Genomic DNA, 23,292 nt, shown 5'->3' with positions numbered 1-23,292 from the left:
ATTGGAATAAATGAAGCGTCATTAGCATTACGAAATCTTTAATTTTAACAGTAAATATTTAAAGTAAAACTTTAGGCCTTCTTTATCTAAAAATTGAAGAGTATATTTCCATTATTTAATTCATTATTCCCCAACGTACTAGAAGAATGAACAAAAAAAAACGAAAATTCTTTAACAATTTATAAGGAACTAATTTAACATAATAGAATAAACGAAAGCGATCGATGAGAATAAAAAATTCATAATTTTATTGCATTAAATTTTAATGATCTTATAGAAAATTGATAATAACTCTGGAACAGATGATTTCGAGAAGTATTATGAATAATGAATGATGAAAATATTAAAAATGTGTAACATTAAAATTTTAATAGAAAAGGAAAAAGTTTATTAATAATGAGATTGTAGATAATATCAATAGAAACTTTTTTTTAATAAGGTTTAAATGCTTTGTACTTGTGGCATATTTTAATATTTTTTGTTTTTCTCAATCCTGAAGTAGAAAAAAGCTGAAATTGTAAAGAATATCAACTAAAATTCTATCTCAATTAAAATTCTTGTAAATTTTTATTTAATTTGATGAAACTAAAAACTTTAGAATTAAATGAGTACTGTTCATAGCGCCCCTTGCGGAAGAAAACAGTGCCCTCACGCGGAGAAATAGCTCACCAGCGTTAGCGAATTTCCAGAAATTAGTTAATTTCTTTCTCTTGAGATGAAAATAATTTAAAAGAAATAGCGGAAAATAATAAATATAATATATTAAAGATAACACACCAATAGGACAGTTCTATAACAGTATGACACTGTCATATGACAAATAAATTTCTTTATATAGTAAATTCAGAAGAACTACTCAAAAATCCTATTCAGATCAATTACATAGAGCTTCATAGAAATCTTTGACATGGTAATACGATGCTCATTGAACCTTAATGTTGCCCTGTTCCCAAATATACTAAGAAAATTTGTCATATGACAATGTCATAGTGTTACAGAATTCTCCTACAGTCCTATCTGTCAAATACCTAACTATCTGTCAAAGTTTGAAATTCATGAAATTTTGTCAGATAATTCTTTAGCCGACATACGGGAAAGGGCCTTAAAGGAATCCCAGAAGAAGAAAGAAACGAAAATCAAGATGGCCGAAATACAAACCAAATCAAAGTCCATAATTTTTCTTACTTACTTACTTAGGGACGTAGCGCCACCCGTGTACACTCCGAGTTGCACACATTTCGAGGTTATCTGTAAAGAACTTTAGCTACCAAAAGTGAGGGACTTAGAAGTCTAATGTATGGTTTTCTTCCTTAAATAAATATATAAATCATTCCTGATACCGGTTTTTAAAGTCCAAAGATTTAAAAGGCTCTAGAAAGCGTTTTTCTCACCTTAATGGTATCATGTTTTAGCTTGTTGGAAAGGCCTTGGAATTTCCGATAAAACTGAACCAGTTCTAATCGGTTCCTAATCACTAATCAGTAATGAGCCGTCTCATAACCGATAAGTAATTTTTATTTGAAATTCAATTATATTACTCCTAAAGTGTATTTTAGGCAATGTTTTGAGTGATTCATGAAACGCATAAAATTGGTTGTGAATAGGTAATGAAACGGTTATAAACCGATAAGTAATTTTTATTCTCAATAACGGTATTGCAAGGTCAAAAGTTAAAAAGTCCCTAGTGAACATATTTCTCAACCGAATGGTATCCTATTTAAGCTCGTTGGGAAAGTCTTAGAATTCTCGAGTAAATCTGAATCGATTCCAATCGGTTCTGAATTGGTAATGAACCGTTTCATAACCGATAACTAATTTTTATCCAAAATTCAATTATGTTTATTACTTATAAATTATATTGGGCAATGTTTTGAGTGATTTCCTAAGAAGCAAAATAACTGCCTTATGGAACCAAGTATTAAACAAGTCTTTTAGTGCACTTTTAAAAGACTTAAAGTGATAATTTTCTGTTAAAATTCCTATTGAAGCTTTTAAGATTCCTAAAAGTGCGCCACTTCACTTTTATAGTAATCTCAGTGATGGAACCAAGAGCATTATAAGTAGATAAAAAGATTTTTGGTTATATAGTGCCTTACTTAAGGAATTTTACAAGACTATATTAAGAAAAAATTGCTTCTTGGATTATGAATTTGTTCAAATCTGTTCTGAACCGGTAATAAACCGATAAGTAATTTTCGTCCGAAAATTAATCCTATTACTCTTAAAACTACTTTGTGGGAATTTTTGAGCGATTCATAGGGTAAAAGGAACACCTATTGACACTTGTGTCAGGAGGACTTATTGACACTCTACTCTGCACCACTTGGAATACGAAATTCGAACACTTATCCTTATCGAAAAACGCTGATTAACGAAAAAAAAGTTATACTACTTAGATTTTATCGGATGCAGTAAATAAATTTCAACATTTTGATAAAAGTGTCAATATGGCTTCCCTGTCGAAGAGGTGTTCCTTTGACCCTAAATCGGTTTAAAATCGGTTTAAAATCGGTTGAGAACCAGTTAACGGTAAATTATGCGAAACTACTTTTGAGGTATGACATGTAAGTCACGAGTTCGAGTACTTCGCAAAGCTTGGGACATTTTGCCAACCCTTTTTTTTTAAGTAGGGTAAAGTGGTACAAGTTGGACAGGGCTTTCTTTTCTTGATAAATTTAGTACTTCATTTTCATTTGTATATTTTTAATGCTTTAGTTTTATAATTTGGTTTCTTGTGCTTAAAAATTTTAGTACTGTATTTATCAGGAAAAAATCCCTGTTCAACTTGTAACACTATGTGTCAAATTGTATCACTTTACCCTATTTCTTTTCAAAATAGTAGGGCAACATTGTCAAGATTACAGTAATTTTCATCAGTTTCTTTTTTGATGTCTTAAAGGATTTTTTTCCCTGAATTCCCTACAATTCCTATTTCAAACTTTTTAAACCTCCTGCTGTATCTCTATCACGTCTACAAAATTGAATCTGCTTGGCTTCAAATTGTAATTCCCTGCAGAATGTTATATCCTGGAAGGTGCTTTGAAGTAGTTTTCCCAGAATTTTAACGTTCAATGTAAAGAAAAACGTAATTTTATTAGTTTTATGTACTTTTAGAGAAATACTTGTTGAGTTCAAGATTTATTAATTTCCACAAGTTTGATACTTGTGAGGAATTTGGTATGGGATAATGCTGTGGATAGGGATAAATTTAAATGAAATTATCGTAATTTGTTTAATTTTGTGCTTCAAGGAGCTGTAGGAGAGTTCATAGGGTTCATAAAATCAATGCTTTCCTCTTTTTTTTTTAAACAGGAATTTGTAGGCGATACTGAGTGGATTCATATGGATATTGGAGAGGCTGGTCTTATTGCTCAGCACAACTTTGTCCCCTACTATCGTCAAGGTAAAATGACTGGACGTCCAACACGTGCCCTCATACAATTCCTCTATCAACTTGCGTGCCCTGAACAAATCACGGATTTGAGAGAATTGTAACATTCTCCATAAGACTCTCAGGTTTGATTCACCATTGAATGTTATATAACTTAACCGGACAATTGAGACACGTCTCGCCGATAATACTGTAAATTATTCAATGTTCTTTTTTTTCATATTACATGGAGAAACAAAAGGACTTCTCTCTTTTTTTTCTTGCAGAAGAATAACATCGACTGAATTACTTATGGGTAGCACGTGTGTGTAGTGGTGAAAGACAGGAAATTTAGCGTGGAAAAATGATGGGGATATCGAAAGGTAGACAAGACATATATTTTACCTGGGTTTTTTTTTTTGGGATATATGTAGATATTTGGATATGAAAGCTCAAGAGACGGAGGTAGAGCTATAAACATTGTGGGGAAATTTGAAATATTTCCCAAGGAGGTACATTTATTAAAGAAATATGATGTTGTTTATGGGAAAACAATCTCAACTATTTCATCAAGTTTGTTCATCCAAAACTTGGTACCCTTATCCACAAAACTACTGATGAGTTCTCTCTTGCCGAAAAGCGCCTCAAAACCTGGAAGTTTACTAACAAGGAGCAACCGAAGAACATTTTTTTTCCAAACCCTGAAATTGTGTATATTTTCTCCATAAGGGAGCATGGGGTAAACATCAAGTAGCTTAACTTTTTTCACATATTTTTTGAGAAATTTTTTAAAAAACTAAGCTAATGAAGCAATTAATGACCACGTTTATGCGGTATGAAGATGTTTAATTTGTTTCAAAATAATGAATAATTTGACAAAGTTTCGTCCGAATAGTCTAAATTTAAGATTAAAGTTAAACATTTTGAATTTTAAAACATGTTTCCTCTATTTCGCCGCAACTGTTCCCATTTTCGCCGAAACTGTTTCCAATTTGCCAGAAACTGTACTCAGTTTTGTAATGGTCTGGCACATCTAACACTTCTATATCAAAACGCAACCCAGACAGCTTAAAATATTTCTGGTATTCGTTGAACTATTCAAGCTGAATGGCAGAGCGATGGTTAACAGATGAACGATACCAAGCTCTTGATATTAAATTGAATTCTCGTTAAATGGATTAAATAGAATTTTACGTTTCCATATTATAAATATTCACATATATAAATATTAATACAGTACATTGTTGGTTGAATCATTGAACCTTATGGCACAGTAATGATGAACGAAAAACCCTTGAACTGCCTTGAATTCAAGTTCAGTAGTTCAGTTATCGCTAATTGATTTAAATAGGATTTTATTTTCCCATTTCCGCGAAATCCTTCGACCTAAAGGCGTCTACACATTGGGACTACTTTTTGTCAAGTTTTTTGAAAGAAATTGTCTACACTACTATAAGTGGAAACGTCAAAATTCTGTCAAAAATACAATTTTTTGACGAAAATTCTTCTCAATGTGAAGAGACAATGGGTCATTTTAACGGAGAACAGAATAAATATTTTATCTTTTGTAATTCTCAAAGCTTACTAAAAAGAACACTTTTGAATTCAAACACCTCTTTGACATTTATTTGTTTCAATTGTCTTTTCCAATACTTGTTCTTTTATTGTTTGATATTCAAGCAGTCTAAGTGATAAGGAAAGGATATTGCAACTACTACCACTATATTGGTACTATTCCAATAAAAAATTAAACAAATCAAACGGGAAAATCTTTCTCTTGAACATTATCTTAGCACAAGACTGTTCTCAACTGCCTCTGTATTATCGACTTTTCTTTGTGTAGGTTCCTGTCCAGACTGTTTCGTGGGTTTCGAACACGACGGGCACTGGGAGAAAACAGCCATGACAGGAACCAACACATGGAACAGTCGATTGTATAGAAATACTTGACAATAATCATGTGCGAAAAACATGTTCAGGAGATAGATTTTCCTTTCATTTTTCCTTGGAGTAGCACCATAAAACAGCAACGATGCTTTTCTGAGGCATTTCTTACACTCTGCCCGCCTTTTCCGTAAAAAAAACTTCCGTTCATAATGTATACCAAACACAGGGGCTTTCTCTCACTGAATAAACTATTTTTCACCTCATCTTGATCTAAAACACTTTCCCTGTGAAATGAAAACATTTTTTTTAATGTGAGTTTATTCAGCTGACAACACCCGGGCATGTTAGTGTCGGAAGATAATGCGATGGATGGCGCTATATGCGCTGTCAAAACTGTTCACAAAAGTTATTTTTAAGCCTTTTACACTAATTGAACTTTTACATTTATGCTGCTGGATTGACACTGTATTTCCATTTCGCGAGTGTTGATCAGCTTAACGGTGAAACGTTGTTACTACGAAATGACAACTAAGAAATTACTAGTTATTTGGCAGATAATTCTTTCCTCAGAGACAATGGCGCCACTGATAGGAAAAATCTTTCACATGTGGCGCTGTTAACAGTTCTCAATTTATACTCATACTTTTAGTCCAAAATGGAGATGAAAAATTTCATACAAATGTTTGTACAAGCTTATAGGGGAAAGTACTCTCCCTTCGAACGTTCATACGTTCGAATAATGCGAATTTTCTTTAAATTTCCCTAATTTCTATTAAAAATTAGTTCAAATTATAGAAATAGAAATAGAAATTATCATCAATTTATTGATATATTATGTGACAATAATGTGGAAATCTCTTAGGAAAATTAAAAGAAATCACATTATTCGAAGGCATGAACGTTCGAAGGGAGAGTACTTTCCCCTACAAGCTTGTGCAAAATATTGAAAAAATTTTTTTTTCATTAAAGCAATGCATGCGTGTATCTGCCCTGCCACATCCTCCCCTACAAGATTCTTTATTATTCCTAGGCATTTTTTGTTCCTAAAAAAGATGGGAAAATGAAGTTCAATTTGAAAGACGTGAGTGTTTTCACTAACAATCATCTTTTGCTCCTTTTTGTATCATATTTGCTCACACTTTCCTAAACTCACATTTTTTTGTATTTGTCTATTCTGAAGAAGTTATTGTAGATGAAAAACCAGTTTCACTTTTCCGTTGATCTTTGACATTATTATTTTTATTTTCAAAAACTGCGATTTTTTTCATGAATTGAGGAACATATGAGACTTTTTTTTTAATCACATGACATTATTACAAAATCACTAAATTTTCAATTCAAGAACTTAAAAAAAATCATTGATATGGTTAATTTGATAAGAGTGGTGAAGGTTGGAGGATATTTATTCCTTTACATCTTTGTGGACCAGCGTTTTCTCTATTTGAACGAGAAAAACGCTTTTCAAATAATTATCCAAAGGCTATTTTTGGAAAGAAAATTCTATAAAACCATTTTGAAAAGGCGAAATGAATTTTACAAAATCTGCCGAAGAGTTGCCAAAGAAATTCCACTTGAGTGCAGATTAAAAATGATCAGTTTGATCAGTTCCTTATACATCAAGTGGTCAAAAATAAAACTCAAGACGTTTAACAATACCTAAATTCATATTCGTCATAGCAAACTAATAGATAGAGGTTAATTCAGGCTATTAATCCACGCTTACCTGGTTAGACGGGTAAATTTTCTCTGATATACCTTCGAATCGGTAAAGGAAAAACCTTAACCGGAGAGATCTCTAATCGGCAAGGTTATTACTGAACGAGAGGATTCTCTACCTTATACAAGACAAAATTGAACAGATACCACCGACACAAAAACCTAATACGTTATTTGCCTACTATCTAAAACTATCATTTTTATCTTGGAAGATATTGATTTTTTGAAATTTTTGATTTGTGTGACTTTTTGCCCCAGTCTCCCCTATTGCTATTTGATCAGATTAATTAAAGGAATATGGGAAAAATATGAAGTGTTCAAAGCCAAAAAATGCGCGAAACCTTAAAAGTTTCCCCTGGATTTTAGCGAAGATCATAAAATCATCTTTTGATTTAAAAAAAAATTACCGTTCATTGATTTAACAAGCTACCAATTTTTAAGAGCTAACAATCTCATGAAACATAATTCCCAGAATCAAGATTTTCTCCTTTATTTTTATGAGGAGGTATACTAATAAATATTTCAAATTATTTGCCATAGATGTAAACCAATTTATTTGACTTAAAAATAGAATTTTAAAAATAAATCCAATAAATTGAGGTAAAAGCAATATTATTTGAACGCTCAATATGTTTGTAGCCTAAAGCTTATTTTCATTGCTAAAAATGAAGAACTGTATTGTTTATTTAACTTGTAGAAATATCTTGGAAATGCTACAATATGAATTTTAAGCATTTTGGGATATTAAATTGTAATGCATAAGCTTCCTAATAGGATTATGCTAAATAGGGGATATGCATAATATTTGTCTATTATCAAATTCCATTTTACAGCGACAGATGGATTTTTCTGTGTGATCAAAATCAGCTTCAGCTTTTTTGAATATTTTATAATTCACAAATTTGATTTGAAAATGTTATCAAAATTTCATGACACATAATCCGGTTCGAGTACTATGATATGTCCTCTACCCGGGTTGTAGTTCTCTCAAAACTTTAACATTCTCTCATAAGAATTCAAAGTTCGCACAACCACTGAACATTATATTTTATGGGATTTATTATAGGTATTTAAGTATTTTCCAGATGGGTGATCATCGGATAAAGCTTGCTTTTAGCACTTAAGATATTCCAAATGTGTTTAGTTCCAAATTCAGATGTAATCCGGACACCATTAACTTATCTCCTATTCGTACTAATTGTAATTCCAACTGACCTCGTTGGACCGAAGGAAAAAAAATGTAGCTAAAAGAAAAACTTATATAAAAATTACTGTCGTCTCTGGGCGCAGAAAGGAAAAGTCTTCTTGGGGAAGAGGCGTCCTCGTTAAGAATTGATGATGTGAGAGGGTATGTGTGCAGAATGGAAAGGACTTAGCCTGAGTTTTGTAGGTTGTTTGCTCAAGTAAAAGTTCCTAACTCCTAGCAATATAAGAAATTGCAGCAAAATTCAAATATTTAATCACCATTCCATTAGATCCACTACATTTGTCCTTCTTTCCCAAGAATTTCGCTTAGTCATCCTCAAAGTCGATGATCTAGAACTTATCAGGAGAAGACATTTCCATTTCAGGAACACTCTCAAGTAGTGTCATTCACGGCTCAGCGTGATGAATTACGACACTTTTCACACATTACGAAAAAGAACTTGTTCGAAAAGTATTTTTCCCGCTTTTCCTTTTCCTCTTCTTCATAAAATTGAGGATATTGAAGAATTTTCTGTGCACTTGTTCTCTGCATCAAATACACTGATGACATTTTAGATTTCTAGATGAAAAATAAATCGTTTCCTTTCCACTTATTTCCAGTACGTGAAATTGATGTAGGGTGGATACCCCGATTGATGCCACTACCCAAGCAGCAATTTTTTCTTAAAATAGTCTTGTAGAATTCCCTAAGTAAGGCACTATAGAACCAAAAACCTATTTATTTACTGATAACGCTCTTGTCTCTATCACTGAGATTACTATAAGTAAAGTGGCGTACTCATAAGGATTTTAAGAGCTGCTATAGGAATTTCCACAGAAAATTTTCACTTTAAGTCTTTTAAAAGTGCACTAAAAGACTTATCTAATACTTGGTTCTATAAGGCAGCTATTTTGCTTCTTGGGTACCCCATTTGATGCCACCTCTAAAATGATATTTTTTTTAATATTACTAGGAGAGTCGAGGATACTTTACCTTACATTCAAAACCACGATTCTTAAATTTTTTAACTCATAAGTTTTCCTGTGAACGAAAAGTGTTGTGACTGGTGGCTAGAGGCTTCTAGATTTGATGTAAAATTCAGTTTAATTATTCAAAAAAGACGGTTCTAGAACCGGTTCCATGGCTAGGAACCGGTTCCTAAACCCGTGAAAAAAACTGGCGGGTACCCGGGTATTCAGGAACCGGGTACCCGGTGCTGCAAACACTAGGAGAGAGCCTGCAATATTCCTAGATTATTTAAATAATTGTGACAAAAAACACTAATCAAGTTATTTTAATAAAGTCCACCTGGTGTTCCCCCTGGTTTTTTGAAAAAAAAAAAGATAAAATTTATCCCTAACAAGTAGTAGAGGAGACTGGGGCAAAAAGTCACAAATCGAAAATTTCAAAATTCAATATCCTCCAAGATAAATAAGATAGCTGCTTAATTTTTTTCCATAGATAGTCTCCATAGGCCTTCTTCAATGTAGTAAGTTTCTTATAATTCGAACGAGGAATTTAGAAAATAAAGAATATCGAAATTTTTAGCCCTATTTTTGAAATATTTCCCGTGCAGAAGATATCAAATTAGCTACTTATTTTAAATTTGATGCGCTGGTGAACATTTCCTGAATTATCTGGATATCCTTGAATAAGAATCCACTATTTTAGAATTTTACAAAGATTCTTTTCTCAAGAAACCCTTTTAATAAAAACGACCACTTGGGGTAAAAAGTAACAAAAGTTATGGAGCAAAAACTAAGAAAAACTTGAGCTATTTTTGATAGCTTAGGTTTATAAATAGCTTGAAATGCGCTTTTCCCGCTCAGATAGAGAAAACGGTATTTTACAAAGATGTAGAGCAATAAACTTCCTATGAAAATATGTAATCTAGGTATTTTATTTAAATTTGCGGAATCCCGTAATAAAGCGAATTAAAATGTGATAGTATCTCATGCCTTGTACTATCAAACAAACGGTGACAAACTTGTCAAACGGTGCCAGATAGCAACTTAGGATGTCAAAAGAACCACCCCATAAATCTACTCAGGAGCATAGTTTAGAGGGATTAGTAGCACTATATTCATAACAGCTCCACAATCCCCTTGTCTTTCTAAAAGATGCTTTTTAGGGAAGTTTTTAGGTAGACATTTAGTTAACGAGTTATACGGGCTTCATTCATAATTTTTTGGGAACATTTAACTTAGGATTGTGTTATTAAAAACAAATAACCTATTAGGCTCTCAAAAAGCAATTAAATTGCTATTCAGGATTTTTAGACCTACTGGAACTGGGCTAAGCCTTTTGTCTGAAGACCGCTTTAGATTCTCCAAAAAGTCCCATTTCATTGGGGTTCTTTCCAAGTGCAACTCAATACGCTATGCATCAGTAAGTCTTAAACAATCTCCTCTAGGGGTTCGTTCCTAAAATAAAATCTTTCAGTTTTCGGTTAGAATCCACCCAAATGTGTCTCGACTAAAGCAAAAAGCCTAAGAAACATCCAAAAAAGGACATTTATATTCAAAATATTATTGAAAAATTTATTTGAATAGTTCTTGAATTTTGAATAAGTCTCAAGAGTTTTAAATGTTATGCCCTAGACCACTGACGACTTAAGCCGAGAGACGGCTTAACATCATTTTGCTCTCCTCAATTCTTTCGGTGTGCATCAGAAAAGAATTGAATTAAAAGAATCAGGGTTTTCTCCAAACCTGATTCACATGGAGTAAAAATCTGATTCTTTAATTTGAAAGAGGAATATTTTTCCAACGAACACCGGAAGAATTGAGGAGAACATAAAGTTTCCGATAGACTTCAGAAGAATAACGTCCTTTTAATCAAAAAGATGATTCTCTGTTTAAGCCAAAAGACGGATTAGTCAGAAACTGATGGAAATGTAATCTATTCATTATTTTGATTATATTTACGTTAGGTCAGATACCTCAAGCCTCTTGGCTTAATGATCAGCGCACAATAACTTTTGTTTGTAAACTTTTTTTTCAAAATTTTCCATGAGAATGAGCGAGATGACTAGATTTATGACCAGCGCACAATTAATTTTGTTTGTAAACATATTTTTAAAATTTCCCATGAAAGTGAGCGAGAAGACTAGATCTAGATCTCACTCAATCTGATTGAAATGTCAAAAACATGTTTACTAAACAAAAGTTATTGTGCGTTGGGCATAAGTCGTAAGTGTGTCTAGGGTATTAATCTTATAATATTTTCTGATTGGATAGCATTTCAAAATACTAAAAACAATAATGGTTTTAGTCAACCATTAAACTCAATATGACTAAAAATTTCTAATAAAAAAAATAAATAATTCAGTTACTAAGAAATATTAAAGATGTGAAAAAGGTTTTTGCAAGTGTTAACAGTGATCAAGTAAAACTATTATAAATCGTTGTAATATCCATCGGTTATACAATATTCGGAAGTAAAAACAGACTGTACTAGTCTATTACTGTACTAGGCAATTTAATTCGTTTGTCGGAAAATCGAGTCATGAATCAAATTCCATTTTGAAATCTTAACGTTAAGAACTTGAATAAAACCTAAAGCTAGGTGAGATTCTTAATAATCTAACCTACTATTTAAAGCCTTTTTGAAAAGCCCCTTTACCCTTTGTCAAAGTGTTCAGTAATACAGTTTAGTAGACAATTAACGTAAAAAATTAATAATTGAATTTTTAAATCAAAAAGAACGATTTTACTAATTCCCTCAATTTTGGATTAAAGCATTAAAACAGTTTTGAAAAACTTAGATCTAATTTTGACTATTAGTTGTAAATATGTATATGTCCACTGAAAAAAAAGAGGCTACGATTAACTTTTTTTCGTCATAACTTTAACACTTTTCGGGTGTAAAAATATATCAACATTTTTTAATGTTAATTTTACACTTTTTGAGGGTAAAATCAACATAAAAAAAGGGTAACTTTAATCCATAATACACCTAAAAAGGGTAATATATACACCGATTTCAGATCAATACTGCAGGGTAAAATTAACATTTCCGGAATGTTATTTTAACTTTTTCGAATTTCTCTCAGTTACTCTCAGTACAAAACAGATAACGATGATTAATACGGGCTTCAGATTTAGTGCCCTAGACACACTTACGACTTAAGCTGAGAGACGACTTAACGTAATTATAATCAAAATAATGATTTGATTAAATTACAAGCAGTTTGACACTAACTAAACCGTTTCTTGGCTTAAGCCGAGAAACGGATTAGTTAGAAACTGATGGAAATGTAATCTAATCATTATTTTGATTATAATTACTTTAAGCCGTCACTCAGCTTAAGTCGTAGATGTGTGCTGGGCGTTACAATGATTGTGTATATGTGTGTTTCATTCAGCAACTGCCAACTGCATTTTCCTTTGAATTTACATTTTCTGCTGTTAGATGGCAGCACACTTGCCATTTTCCGAAAATTCGAATTGTGGCGTCTCTAGACTTTCTCTCTTCCTTATGCACGAATTCTATCTGTGAATTCTCTGTGCAAGTTGGTAATATTAAATCTTTATCTCTAAATTAAACAAACTATTTTATTGGAGTATCTTCCTATCCAGCAATTCGTATGGAAACGACAAAGTACTGTTGTTAAATCTACTAATTGCTTGGATTTCGTCCAGGTAACTCTCACATCTCATGCCATTATAGCTGCAAACGACTGTACACCGGTGCACAGTTTGAAACATAAATATACAAAGAAAATGCAGTTAGCACAGTTGCTAATCCAAGAATTTCCTTTTTCCAAAATACATTTCAGGAAGTTTTCCATGTCTTTTTTTTAATGTTATGCATAAATTGTGGGGTTTTACTGTAGAAAAGCGTCGCAAAATATTTTAACTCATAGTGGGAAATTTTAGGACAGCTGAGTTCATCCAATGCGGAAAAGTTTTTGCAATGGAGTTATATGTTTTTTTTTATGCACAAACAAGGAGGAAACATTAAAGACCATAATGTTGCGCACCACTTCCTTTTGGTATTTCCTCAATTTTGATGAGGAATTCGTATATAAATTTATTTTTTAGAGTGCAATTAGTGTCATTATCTTTAAGTTATACTGTATAACAAATTCGGAAGATACAATTGGTGGATTGATAAGGAATATTTGGATATAAGAGGTACAAAGATTGTTCTTTTAAATCAGGATTAATCTAGAACAGAGGTGTGCAAAAACCGTTGAAACCGAACAAACGTCAAATGAAACTTGTACGTCAATGGTCAAAACGCTACGAGAACAAACTTATTTTGACGTTTATTCGGTTTCAAACGGTTCTTGCACTCCCCTGATCTAGAATATTAGACATTTTTCGACCTTATCAAAAGTATATTTGAAAGTTTTCGTTTCGGAAACTGTTATACAACCGTATATAAGGCTTTAAGTTTGTGCCTCTCTCTGATCGGATAATTTTGAATCAAAGGGATGTAGGCTTACCAGCAAATGCAGTCGCGGCTTAATATCCGAGGCTTCCTATTTTCACACCATCCACTGGGGCTACAGATGCTGTGGCTTCTCGAAAGACGACGTCACTGCACGATGGAAATCCAACCACGGCACTTTATTTAATTTCTACACCAGAACATCGGCGTCAGAAATGATAATTCGCTGGAAATATTCTGCTCTCTGGGATGCTTATTTTCACACGCACTTCTCGCTCGCCTAGCCCTCTCGCACTCTTTCGCACTCCTACATTGGGAAAAAACAACACTTTTCGTTTTGGGTTTTCTTTTGGCTGGGGCTTTTTTTTTGGGTGGGCCGATATGGGGCTTTTTTTTCTTATCAACCACGCACTAAATTTCCACGATATTCTCTCTCTCTTTCGCACGCTTGAGCTCTGTGGGCTTCTTGTCAGACAAATATCTTGAGATCCGTGGGGGGTTGGATTTGAAGGAGGTTCAAAGGGGATCTGTCTTGGAGCTTTTTTGAAAAGTCTCCTTAGCAGCTTGACAGGACGTCAAACTGGAATGGATGAGAATTGGGATTGGCATCCGGCGAGATTTGTACAAAAGGGTTTAGGGGGATGGCAGTGGGAGCCACAAGACTGAGGAACCTCTTGGAAAGGGGGACGTTCCACCGCCTTAGGGGTCGATGGGAGATTCCACACAAAAAAATTTCAGGGCGAGTCCTCTTATGGTGGAACCTTCAACAGGGGACTCCTGCGATGGGTTTTCCCAAAAGAAACTTCTCAGAACATCAAAGAAAGACAGAGACAGCTGAAGCTGGAGCAGAAAGAGAGAGAGAGATCAAGGGAATAAACAGGGGGACACTGAGCGATTTTTACCCCCGGGGAAGGAAAAACAGCACCTTGGACGCGTTTGAGACAAGAGACTCAATTGAACTGCTGGCCCTGGAGAAAAAGACCCATGTTGAGGCATTTTCCTCAGCTTCGTGAGGTGCGTCGCGATTGTCGACAGTTGACGCAAGTGACGCCGAGTTGGGGCGACGTCTGTCATTTCCTGCCCTCGTTATCCACTCGGAAGTTGATGAAAAGCGCAAGCGCACTTTTCCCCAATACATTTCCCTCATCACTCTCTCTCTCTCTGGCCATTTCCCAACAAGTTCCAAATGCGAGAGAGCTCCACAAATTTGCAATTTATTGATTGATTCCCCCCATTTTCACTCTTCACATACACACGTGTCCTCCTTTTCTTCGGCTCCGTCTTTTTCCCACCGCCCCCCCCCCAACCCACACGGAAAACTCAATGGTTCATCTGCCCACCCCCACATCCCCTATGCTTCACCGGGAGCATGACTCAGAAAAATGCATCATGCCATTGTCTCCTGCAATGAAGCAATGGAGAGAGAGCTTTAGCAGTCAATTCATTGCTAAAACGAACAGACTCTAATCACACAATTATCCATCAACTCAAAGAATCTCAAACTGATGAGAAATACGAATCTCAGAGGCAATTACCTTAAAACACTTCTTAAGTGAATCTCTAAACCAGATGAAGATTTGGAAGATTGAGCACTAAAGATATTCGAAGGCTGTTGATGAATGAAGGATGCTCAAAGGTGATACAGGCGAGATGTGGTTTGGTTGAGGGGGTTAAGGCCTTTCTAGACTAGAAGTTTAAACCTTGCAAGTAAAGTCATCAGGAAGTTTTCAAAAGATTTTCAAACGAATTACGAAATTGAAGAAGCTGAATCCTGAGCTGATTTCAGATTCCGATTAACATGGTAGGGTGGAATCTACAATTATGGATGTTATATACACTTATGGACAACGCAAAAATCTTGAGTTATTACACAAAACAGATTTCGAAAAATCAGAAAAGTGTTAATTACAACATAAACTAAGAATTTTATAACTTTTCGAAATCTGTTTTACGTAAAAACTTAAGATTTTTTCAAGCTGTCCGTAAGTGTATAGCATTCATAAGTGTAGACTCCACCCTAAGTCCTTAATAAAGCACTTAATAATGACTTAAGTTAATGCAATGCCCTAATTTAAGTAGTTACAGAAACATTTGATTAGAAACTGTACAAAACTAAGACAGTAATACCTCACCTTGTGTTACTCGGGATTATTACTTGATTCGAAATAGGAAGAAAGTAGGGTAAGTGTACTAAATTTCGGCCAGCTTGCAATTCCGGCCACATTTATATTCCTCAAATTTCCATCAATTTTTAGTTTTTGCATATTATAGAGATTATAACTAGCAAAATAAATTAACAAAAAATGTAGCTTCGATAAACGACAAGACGTTAAAAAGACGTGAAGGATTCCGGAAAGGCAAGGAACTATGAGAATGAAGGTGGCCGAAATAGGCCACCAAAGCTATGTCTATATTTTTATTCATTTTAAAATGGATTTAAAATGATTTTAGACGACAAACTATCTACAATGTTCCAAGTAACACTCCTTAAGAAAAATTAACAAAAAAAATCAATTTATATGAAAAATATTACATTTTGAACTTGTGACTTCGACGCTTGTATGGAAGAAACTTTGTATAGAATAACATTATGTTGGGAAAATTATTAATATTTGTATTATTTGTATTATTAATTATTATTTGTTGACATTTTTCAAGTTTGATTATGAGTATCAAATGAAGCAAATATGCTCAAATTTTCCATGGTTTGATGTGATTTTGTATTATTAAGGGATTTTCATGATATTTACAATGTATTTGAGTACGTAAACTCAATATGTGCAGTGCATGCAGATGAATAAAAAACCGTTTCATTTCAAAAAGTTTGTCGTCAGAATTTCTCTTTAATTCGGGTGACATTTTGGTCTCAATTGCCCGAATTTGAGAAAGTCTACTGTATGAAGTTTTTGACGTCAGAAGAATGTACTCTGTGAAATCTTTTCCACGGAAAAGTATGTACACACAGTAGACTCTCTCAAATTCGGCCATTTGGGACCGAAATGTCACCCGAATTAGAAAGAAATTCGAGTATCCAATTTTTTGAAATGCAGCGGTTTTTGTTCATTTGCATAGTCATATTAAGTTTACGTAGTCCTATTTATTATAAATCTCATGAAAACCCCTAATAATGCAAAATCATATCACAACTAAGACAAATCTAAGGAAAATTTAAGCATATTTTAAGGTAAAGTGGTACAAGTTGGAAAATGGTACAATTTGAACAGGGCTTTTTTCTTGATAAATTTAATACTTCATTTTTATTTGCATATTTTTAATGCTTTAGTTTTATATTTTTTTCCTTGTGCTTAAAAACAAATTTTGTACTGTATTTATCAAAAAAAAACCATGTCCAACTTGTACCGGCGAATTGTCGAACTTGTAACACTATGTTCAACTTGTATCACTTTACCCTACTAGCCATTGTTTCGGATGTTCATCCTTGGTTGGATTTCTCGTTTCAACCAGAAACCGATAATTGTAATTTAATTTTTTTAATCGTTATTGTTTTACTGCTGGAACTAAAAGAAAGAGCAGTTATGCAATCCTCTTTTTATCCAACTTGTCATCGTCCTAGAGATTAAACGGTAACAGATATCAATTTCCAATCTTCGACGACACCCAATAAAAACATTATCTTCAGACATTTAATTATGCTTTTTCTGCACAGTCCTCCTACCTCTTCAAAACCATGTCTTTTTGTTCATTTTAAAAACGGTAGCGTTACAGAACATTTCGTCCATTGACATTATCGGCATCGAATCTTCGAAGGTGAAAGTTTAATCACTCTAGGTAGTGCCGTTAATCAACCTATTTGCTTTAATTTAGATTTTTTGGAAGGGTCTTAAAATTTACAATAGGACTTCATCTGCATTAATCCGTAATGAATCGATTAAGTTTTCGTAATTGACTTATCTTTCTATAATATTTTATTTTTAACTGTCTGAAAATTTGTCACCGGGCTTGAGGTGAAACTGTAAGAGATTTCGAGTTCTGGTCTTCGGTGACCCCCGCATATGTCAATTTTATCTCGAGACGGTTTTTCTTCTTTCCCTGCTACTCCCTACTCTCCAGAACATGAGCATTCGTCCATATACACCTATCACCGAAAAACTTTTCGAAACTTAAATATTTAAATACACTTAGCTCTTTGACATCTGGATTCTGGATACATTTTCGTTTCGGAACAAAATTACATTTAGGTTTTTTGAATCTGCTCAACGGGTTTTTCTATTTTGTGCTGTGTGAATTTATCACCTGTCTATGAAAAACAAAATTGTCTTTATTATTGAGATGATTTTCTGGTAATTTATAAAGTTGAAAGTAACGTAATATTGTACAAGGTTACAGTATTACAGAAAGAATTACATTTTGTTGCACTTTTAACTTTTATCGCTTGACGAAATCTTGGTATTACGTTGATTTTGATAATATTTTCCTTCGTTGTCTTTCCTGACTTGAATTCTGGATGACAAATCATTTTCTTAGATAGTTACACTATAAGATAAAGTAGATTTTGTAATGATTTAATAAAAAAGAATTTAAATTCACTGACCGTGAAGTAACGAGTTTGATACTAATTACACACAACATACTCTTGAATAGATAGATTTACTTAAATGATAAATGATTTAATATTATATAACTCAGGGTAAGATGGGGTAATTTGGAATCATGTCTAATTCAGAACTTTAAGATTTCCTAACAGATTTAGATGACAAAAGGAACAAACAACGAAGAAGTACTCTCGAATGTAAAGAGTTCTACACTTTGACCATCTGAAACAGTTAGAATATTTTAAAATTCCAAAATAGGCATGATTCCAAATTACCCCATCTTGCCCTATACATTTTCAATTGTAATTATTGACTTTAATTTCCCGTAATGTGTAAGTCAGCTCTAAGAAAGAAACTTTTCCATTGCTAATTCAGTTTTCGTGCACATGAAAATTTACATTTGATAATGTGAGAGCAAAGCCTTATTCTTCCTTCGGAAATATAGCCCTTGTGGCCCCTGTGTCATATGTCGTATTCAAAATTGGGAAATGAATTGCGGTTTTGAACTTCTAAGTCCTAATGGGACATGTGGGTTTTTCCTATTGCTAAAACCTGGATCGCATTTTCACCAAGTAAAACCACGAGAGTAATGGAATTGCGAAAATCCTAATCACACCAAATGCAATTAATTTACATTAAACTACGTGGTTTCCATTCGTAAATGTAAGTAATTGCACCTCATTCACTGATACCATTTCCTATCCACGTTTCTCTGTATCATTACATACCTCTGTACAAGAGAAAATTATTATCATTGACTTTGACCTGAAAAGGGACAGATAATCCTAACCGGCTTATGTAGGTGAGATTCTTAACGTGAGCTAACTCGGAGTGCATGCAAATTCGATTTAGAGCTGAAGTTGGGAGACGCCATTCAGTTATCTTGAATCAAATTCGTGAAATTGTACAAATTTTGTATTTAAACCAAAATATCAAGGATTTGGATGAACTGACAGAAAAGTGTTATATGGGTGAAATGTAGACCAGAATGTTCTCTATAATTTTCCCATAGAACATGATCTCATCGAGTACTCAGAAACCAAGATAAGCGAGGTTTTTTGTTTCTTAACTCGTTTTTTCATCCAGAGTGCCCCAAGTAGTCATTTGTTGAGCTTCAACTATTTCAAAGAATTGTTGTATTTTGTGGGACTTTCCATTTAAAACCCTATTTTAAGTGTCTTGGTGGAGTAGAGGCAGTCAAATTGGCATCTGAGTGATTTCAAAGCGTTTTTATGGGAAAAATCATTTTTTTCACACTTAAACGGCAAAATCGGAGTGATAGCGTAGTCTGAGCGGAAAATGATGTATGGACGAAATGTAGAGACAAATGTGTTCTACAATTGTGTCGAAGTAATCATCAAAATCGGTTTAGCGACAGTCGAGATAATTGAGGTTATGTGATATTGAAATTGGTTTTTCGACTGTGGCGCCCCTGGTGTTGGTCCCACGAAGTTCAAGTATTCTAGAAAGTTGTAGCATTTGGTGAGATCTTTCGTTTAAGCCCTCACTCATCAAAATCGGTCACATAGAACCGGAGATATGATTTTTTGAATTTCGTGAACTTTGACCCCTCATATCTCCGGTTCTGTTTTAACCACAGCGCGCATACGCACCATTTTGGAAACGTCCTAGACTGGACTACAACATACTAAAATTTCATTAACTTGCACAATGCCGTTTTTGAGAAAAGTGACTTTGAATTTCGATGAATTTTGACGCTATCACAGCGCCACCTGTGGTGACTTTTTGAACTTCCATCTGAAAGTGCTCATCGAGACGAAACCAAAACGGTAAAATTTAGGTCGCTATGTTAATTAGAACCGGAGATAGAGGCCGGTCAATGTTCGAACTTTGACCCCTTATAGCTCGGGTCAGGGGTTATGGATCGACTTAAGGTTTTTTTTGTTTGATAGGTATAATCAACGGCTACAACATACTAAATTTTCAGCCCGATGCACAATGGAATTTTTGAGTTATTTAACTTTTAAGATTTAAAAATTTTCTTTTTAAAAAAAGCGCCCCTAGCGGTAGTTTTATGAACTTGCGATGTTAGAAGGGGAAGTGGCATTTCACGAGAGCTTTCCAAAAAGCCCTCACTTTTTAAATTCTGACAATTAGAACCGGAGTTATGGCCATTTTAAGAAATTTTTTTTGGACCCTTATAGCTCGGGTCAGGGGGGTCGGGGGACCTTAAGTTTGGTATTGATGGAAAGCTCTAAGGCCCAGCTATAACATACTAAAATTTGAGTCCGCTGAATGCCATAGGGGCGGAGCTATTGAGAAAACAAAAAAAGGGGGGTCTTCAAAATGACGGAAGGAGGGGTGGGGGGTGGGGGGTCTATGCACCAAGTTGCAATTTTCACCCGATATATAACCTTTGCCGAAAACCGCAAGTCGATATCTTTTTTAGTTTAGGAGCTATTAAGCTCCAAAGAGCGGCCGGCCGGCCGGGAACGTAACTTAGCCACATATATATTCGGAATCAGGAAGTGGCGAAACACATTTTGGCCAAATTTGAGGTCGATCGGACGACATGAAATTTTGTTAGGATTATAGTAGGTGAGATTTTGTTAAGAATCTCACCTAATACTCTATATAAATATTTCGCGGAATTTAACGCTGGAATTCCAGTGGATCGTACTTGAAATTCCATGGAGAGCTATGATTCCAATGGAATTTCCGACTCCAAATTCCATGGAAAACTTAGTGGAATTTTAGTGTCAAATTCCGTGGATTATTGCAATTTGGACGCTATAGTTTCCCACTGGAATTTCCGTGGAATTTTACTATAGGGTAATTTCTTTATGGATAATGCGGTGGAGTTATACTTAAATATATCCACCACTGTCTTGTTCATATTTGAGGAGTGAGAAATGTCATAGGTTCCCCAGAAAAGCTATGCAAGCCATTGTGAGGGGACCTCGACCTCGAGGCAGGCCTAGAACAAGGTGGCTGAATCAAATTCAGGATCTTGCATGGGAGCGCCTTGGGATCGAACTCGAACATCTTCCTGAAGTGGCGGAGGACCGACAGGCGTGGGCTGTTAACCTTGGTGTCATGGGCCCGCGACCCCAATAGGGATAAGCGGTTGAAAATGAATGAATGAATGAATGAATGAGAAATGTCATAACTATACCCCTCAAATGTTCATATTTGAGGAACTCTACTGTACACAGCTCTCTCCAATATTCGGCTGACGAGGGAAAAAAATGACATTTGGGTTTTTTTTTAATCTGGTCAACGGTTCTTCTATTTTGCGCTATATGAAAATTTATTTGGCAGCTGTCAGCCGGATATCGAAATGCCGGATATCGGAGAGAGCTTTGCAGATCAGTTTCATTAAAGATACAGTCGAGTTCCTCAAATTTGAACTCCTCAAATTTGAACGACAGTTGAGTTCAAAATGTAAAATTTGAGGTTATGTGAAGAAAGTTTTGCGTGGAGTGCCATTTTTCTCTGGTATTTCCTCAATATTATCGTTTTATATTAACTTCCGCAACAAATTCCATTTATTTCACAATAAATTACATTGATATATTCTCTAAAGTTGTTTATTTTATTTTCGGAAAGTGCATTTCACATGAATTCCGTTACGTTTTTGAAAATATCGTTCAAATTTGAGGAGTGAGAAATGTCATCTTATACCCCCCAAATGTTCAAATTTGAGGAACTCTACTGTACGGCGCGAAATGCCCCTAGTGCTAAAACCGCGAAGCAGATGTCATCGGGCAATACCAACTACCATTTAAGAAAAATCCGCCATCATTAACCATCTTTTTCGTAAATCATCGGAAAGAGAAGCTGGCGTGCCAGATTGCATCATCTTAAAAAAAAAGTTCATGTGGGAAAGTCTCTTGAGTTTTTCTTTAATTTTTTGGTGTTTGTTTTGCGTCTTGAATTGTCAAAAGAAATTCACCACTTTGTCCCATTTGGATGCGCCATTTTGTATTTCGAAATTTGCCCATCAGGCAACACTGTGAGAAAGTCGTTCGAACTTGATGCTTTCTGGCAACACAGCAAAAAAGCTCTCTCTTGGAATGAAGCTTCCTTTGTGTAAAGACGCGTTTTATTTTTGCTCCGCTAATCTTGAAAATTCTGGCCCAGTGTTGGGTCATCGAATTGCTTTTCCGTGTGGAAAATTGTCAGGTATTTTTATTGAAGATTGAAGCCCAATAGAGTCTATCTACAACACAGTTGTGTTTTGATTTATCACAGGTAAATTCCTCACTGTTCATTAAGCCAGTACAGTAGACTCTCTCTCAAATGGGCATTTGGGGCGAAATGTCATCCGGTTTATCGATAGATTTGGGCGTCAAAGCCTTTGTAAATTCCACAAAAAGCGCTCAATTATAAAGAATCACGATAAAATAGGAAGAACTGCAGCGAATTTGAGCGAATTAGCTTCATAATTAAACGTGAAAATTGTCAACAAAAATTTTTGCCCGATTGAAAAAGAGCCGATTGAGCGAGAGTCTACTGTATTTTCAGCGAGGGAGGAAGGAATCCGGTCCGAGCCGGATAAATAGAGATTCTTCCTTTGGGGATTCGAGGTACAAATTTGAGGGTTCGAGGTACAAGGAGTCTCTCATGCTCTTTGGTGTCTTATCACAGGTTAGATTCACACACATGCATTTGGTCCTTCGATCCGGATGAACCAGCGACCTATCGGAAAAATATAAAGTGTTCGAAACCAGACTGTGTGCGAAGCCTGAAAGCCTTCTCCTGGACAGATTAAGAAGCTTTGCAGATATACTTTGATATATTGCGATGTCCTTTGTTAGAAAATACTTGAATTTTAAAAGTGAATTTCAATGTGTTTTTCCACTCATCTCCCCCATTTAGAGTCCTGAAACTCAATGGGAAGGAGCAGAGGAGTCTCTTGAATGCTGCCTCTCATGTCAATTGCGTGTCTTTTGCTATGAGAACAACTGCCGAGGGTCCATTTAATCCCCAAGGCAGAGATTCACTTACCCTCAAGACCGGACAATATGGGGGAAATTTGATATTTTGACCACTTCTCCTTCAACTATGCCTTAATTCAGACGCCAAGCATTTTCAAGTCTCATCGACCATCATTTTCGTTCCTTTTGACTCACAATTAGTGACATATTCTTAGAGTCCTCTTTTCTGGTATTTTGCTGAGCATAAAAAAACTCCTCGAGCTTTCACACGGCGAACACTTC

At 34.7% G+C, this 23,292-nt stretch overlaps 2 protein-coding genes across 3 annotated transcripts in view; one reads left to right on the top strand and one right to left on the bottom strand.

Moving 5' to 3' along the window:
* Window positions 1–3,631, top strand: part of LOC129806037 (cytosol aminopeptidase-like) — a 489,987-nt gene extending 486,356 nt beyond the window's left edge. The window contains exon 5 of the mRNA XM_055854347.1: window positions 3,313–3,631. Within this exon, the coding sequence (XP_055710322.1) occupies window positions 3,313–3,495 (183 nt within the window). The 3' untranslated portion in view covers window positions 3,496–3,631. The remainder of the gene's footprint in view (window positions 1–3,312) is intronic.
* Window positions 1–14,517, bottom strand: part of LOC129806029 (regulator of G-protein signaling 9) — a 136,980-nt gene extending 122,463 nt beyond the window's left edge. For both annotated transcript variants that reach the window (XM_055854334.1, XM_055854335.1), the window contains exons 1-2: window positions 14,459–14,517; window positions 13,612–13,863 (exon numbers count right to left, since the gene is read on the bottom strand). The gene's annotated coding sequence lies outside the window, so the exon portion shown is untranslated. The remainder of the gene's footprint in view (window positions 1–13,611; window positions 13,864–14,458) is intronic.
* Between the last annotated feature and the right edge of the window lie 8,775 nt (window positions 14,518–23,292).

The sequence above is a fragment of the Phlebotomus papatasi genome, chromosome 3 (assembly GCF_024763615.1).
Source record: "Phlebotomus papatasi isolate M1 chromosome 3, Ppap_2.1, whole genome shotgun sequence".
Classification (NCBI taxonomy): domain Eukaryota; kingdom Metazoa; phylum Arthropoda; class Insecta; order Diptera; family Psychodidae; genus Phlebotomus; species Phlebotomus papatasi.
Note: the sequence above shows the minus strand (reverse complement) of the source record. Positions and strands in the feature narration are given on the sequence as shown.